This window comes from Labeo rohita, chromosome 22, assembly GCF_022985175.1.
Source record: "Labeo rohita strain BAU-BD-2019 chromosome 22, IGBB_LRoh.1.0, whole genome shotgun sequence".
Taxonomy (NCBI): Eukaryota; Metazoa; Chordata; class Actinopteri; order Cypriniformes; family Cyprinidae; genus Labeo; species Labeo rohita.
Genome location: NC_066890.1, coordinates 34827345 through 34830807, shown reverse-complemented (window position 1 = coordinate 34830807; position 3463 = coordinate 34827345). Strand labels below are relative to the sequence as shown.

At 34.5% G+C, this 3463-nt stretch overlaps 1 protein-coding gene across 1 annotated transcript; it reads right to left on the bottom strand.

Moving 5' to 3' along the window:
• Positions 1-1696: 1696 nt before the first annotated feature.
• Positions 1697-2626, bottom strand: LOC127153224 (uncharacterized). The gene is made up of 2 exons (XM_051094200.1): positions 2145-2626; positions 1697-2067 (listed from the first exon to the last, which is right to left on the bottom strand). The coding sequence occupies exons 1-2, from the start codon at positions 2613-2615 to the stop codon at positions 1897-1899; spliced, it is 642 nt and encodes a 213-aa protein (XP_050950157.1). The 5' UTR covers positions 2616-2626; the 3' UTR covers positions 1697-1896.
• Between the last annotated feature and the right edge of the window lie 837 nt (positions 2627-3463).

Here is a 3463-nt window from a genome sequence, read left to right as displayed (position 1 = left end):
CTTTGCATTCTTCCACCGCTGGTCTGTTTTTGAAAACGGCTACATTTATATTTACAAGGCCTCAAAATGATGAACATTATGACAAAAGCAAAGAGAGAGGGTACAGCGAAGAGGAAAAGTGATATAAGTGCGTTCCACTTAACTCTGCATGGGCATGCAAACTGGACTGCAATCAACGCCTGCAAACCCAACATCATAAAGCTCAACGGAACAGAGGTGATGGCATTTTTTTTGGACATCAGCTGCATAGCTGCTTTAAAAAAAAGTTTTAGCTGCATCTTCAAATCTGCAGGAACTCTGTCTCAGGAAATTTGTCTGTTCCTCTTGTACAGTTCAAGGAAACGTCTATAGTTTCTCCCGCAAGACTAAGAATAATTAGATCCCCTTCAATGAAAATTTCTTCAGTACAGGTAATACAACAGCAGAGTAAAACGTGTTCATGAACTTACTCATACAGTTGATAAAACCGATTCTTTGTTCTATTTCCTTTCTTTCCACATTTTTACATTCACTCCTCAGGTACTTGGCATTGGTTAGCCAATCCTGTCAGTCTCAAATACTAATACTGATTTGTGCATTCAGAATCTGGGAAGGAAGCAAACAGGTATAAACGTCACATTGCGCAACAACAGGTTTCAGATTTCATCCAAATACAACAGGAGCGATCGCCACCCTGTGTACTTTGAGAATTATAACACATTTAAATAAGTACCGTGAGAATTCATGCTCTTATGAAAAAAAAAAAAGATGAAATGCATTTGCATTTTGTCAAGTTTTTTACTTCTTTGAGATGGTTAAATGTTGTGATGCTTTTGTGTATGTGTGTGTTTTCTAGATTTGTTAATGCTTTTCTAACTTACTTGTTTACCTTATCAGTTAAAATGCTAGAGATTATAATTGATCATTATTATTATTTTTATTATGCATATGGTACAAATAGCTCATTAGTTTTACATTCTTAAGCCAAGTTTAAAAGAATTTTAAACCATTTTAAAAGTACATCAAAGAAAGTACATTATATATTTTAAAACAACCATTGGGTTTATATCCTTTTTAGATTTCACATCCACACTATTATCATACATTTACTTCTACACACATCTACACTCTTAAAAATAAAGCCATTTTTAAAGATTTCTTCACAGAGATGCTGTAGAACCACTGCCACTGAAGAACCATTCTTGGTTCCACAAAGAACCATTCATTCAAAGGTTCTTTAAAAAGGTTCTTTACCTTGTTATAATCTGAAGAACCTTCTTTTGCCACAAAGAACCTTTTGTGAAACAGAGAGGTTCTACAGATATTAAATATTCTTTATGGAACCATTTAAACAAAAACGTTTCTTCTATGGCATCATAAAGCACCTCTAAGAGTGAAAGAAGGTTTAATTGAACATATATATGAAGAATTGCAAAAACACATCTCTTTTTTTTTTTTTAATTGTGCATTCCAAGTAATATCAATAAAACTGCAGTCGGGTTGTTTTAGTTAAGTAATAATACAGTTGTTTTTTGGCAAAAGCAAATAACTCCACATTTCAAGTTTCAGAGTTAAAAAAAACACACTCGTTGTATCACTGTAATCCCATCAGCTGACAATTTAGACGGCTTATTTGAGAGTCAGGATAACATGTTTATGGTTCAGATCGCACTATGTGTGAAGAATAATGCATGGCACTTGGTTTTTATCGGTTTTTACAAATAAACTCTTCATATAGTTACAATACACAATACAGCAAACTATAGAGATGCACTAGCAAAAAAATCATCAGGTACAAATGCAGTAAATCCAGATAGTTTAGTCAAAACAGCAGGCGTCTCCCTAGAAATGACCCATCATTCAAGTCGTTTCTTGTCTTAATCCAGGTGGATTTATACGCAGATCACCCTGATGAGTTCAGACAGACCGCTGCAGTTTAACCTCTGAACCATAGATGGATGACTCTGATAATTGTGTTGGTTTATCCCGCTTTTCCTGATGCTCCTGGCATCTTGTTCTACAATCCCAACAGCTTACAGCAGCAATGATGACGACGGCAAGGAATGTGAGCAGAACTAAAGATGAAAACTAATAAAACACACACAAATAAGACATATGATAAAATGTATAAAAATAAAGTTGATAAAATTGTACAACAGACTTACCCTTGAGTAGAAAATTACGTTTTCTGTCAGGTCTCGCAATTCTGTCCCATTCGCTTTGCCGTCCCTTACTCCGGTGGGTTTGCACCATTTAATCTGGAGGTCTTCATCCAAGACGTAATCTCCTTCCCAGTGTGTCATGCCACATGCAACATAATCACCCTCAAACAACAACAGAAAAATCCACAATGAAGGTGGAATCAGACTAAATAAAAGGAGCCCAGCACAATGAGAAGGTGAACGTCTGCAAGGTCTTTGGATGAACGTCATCATAGTCAGAGCCAGAAGAGCAGGTCCAAGAAAGATGAAGCTGATCAACACCATGTTAAACCCAGGGTCGCATGGGCAGGAAAATTCCCGATCCATCAACTTCTCCAGTCCAATTAGTGCAAAGGAAAAATGCATTGCCCCAAAAGAAGCTGCATTTTTTCCTGTTTTTTCTGAATGATTCGAAAACAGCTCGAGAAACACCATCTTTCATGAAGAATGAGAAACTGGCCACCGAAGTTGTCCACTGGCTTACTTTAGACTGAATGAAGAACTGAGACCTTTTAAACAGAAAATATCATCTATATTTGTTCACAGAACAATGTGTTACAGCAAATCTAATATACAGCGATTTGGGATCTTTTTTATTAACTGTTTACATGGTCATTAATCATAAACTATGAGACAAGGAACACTGAAAAGAACAATAGAAACCATTCATGCGAACGGGGGTCAATTTCATTCTTTTAGATTGGAAGTCATTCAGACGTGCTCTATTGAAATAAATTCAATGAAATTCATAATAACTAAATTAGATTGTGTTTGTCCAACAAAATGAAAACAAACAACATTATCCCATATCATGGTACATGGCAGCATACAGCATATATGTACACTCAATCTCTGGTAAACTATTATCATTAGATTAGATGGCACAAAGATGAACGGGTTGTATATAAGCACACACAAATCTAAAACTGAATAAATATGCTAAAAACACAGTTGTGTTAAAAATAACTAGCACAATCCAGTTGAGTACATTTTTTTTCAGGATTCTTTAATGAATAGAAAGTTCGAAAGATCAGTATTTATTTGAAATAAAAAGCTTTTGTAACTTTATACACCATACCATTCAAAAGCTTGGAATCAGTATTTTTTATTTATTTACTATTATTATTATTTTAAATTAATACTTTTATTTAGCAAGGATGCTTTAAATTGATCAAAAGTGATGATAAAGACATTTATAATGTTTCAAAAGCTTCTGAGCTTCCCATTTATTAAAGAAGCCTAATTTAAATTAAATTAAAAAAACCTAACCAAAAGTGGTTTTT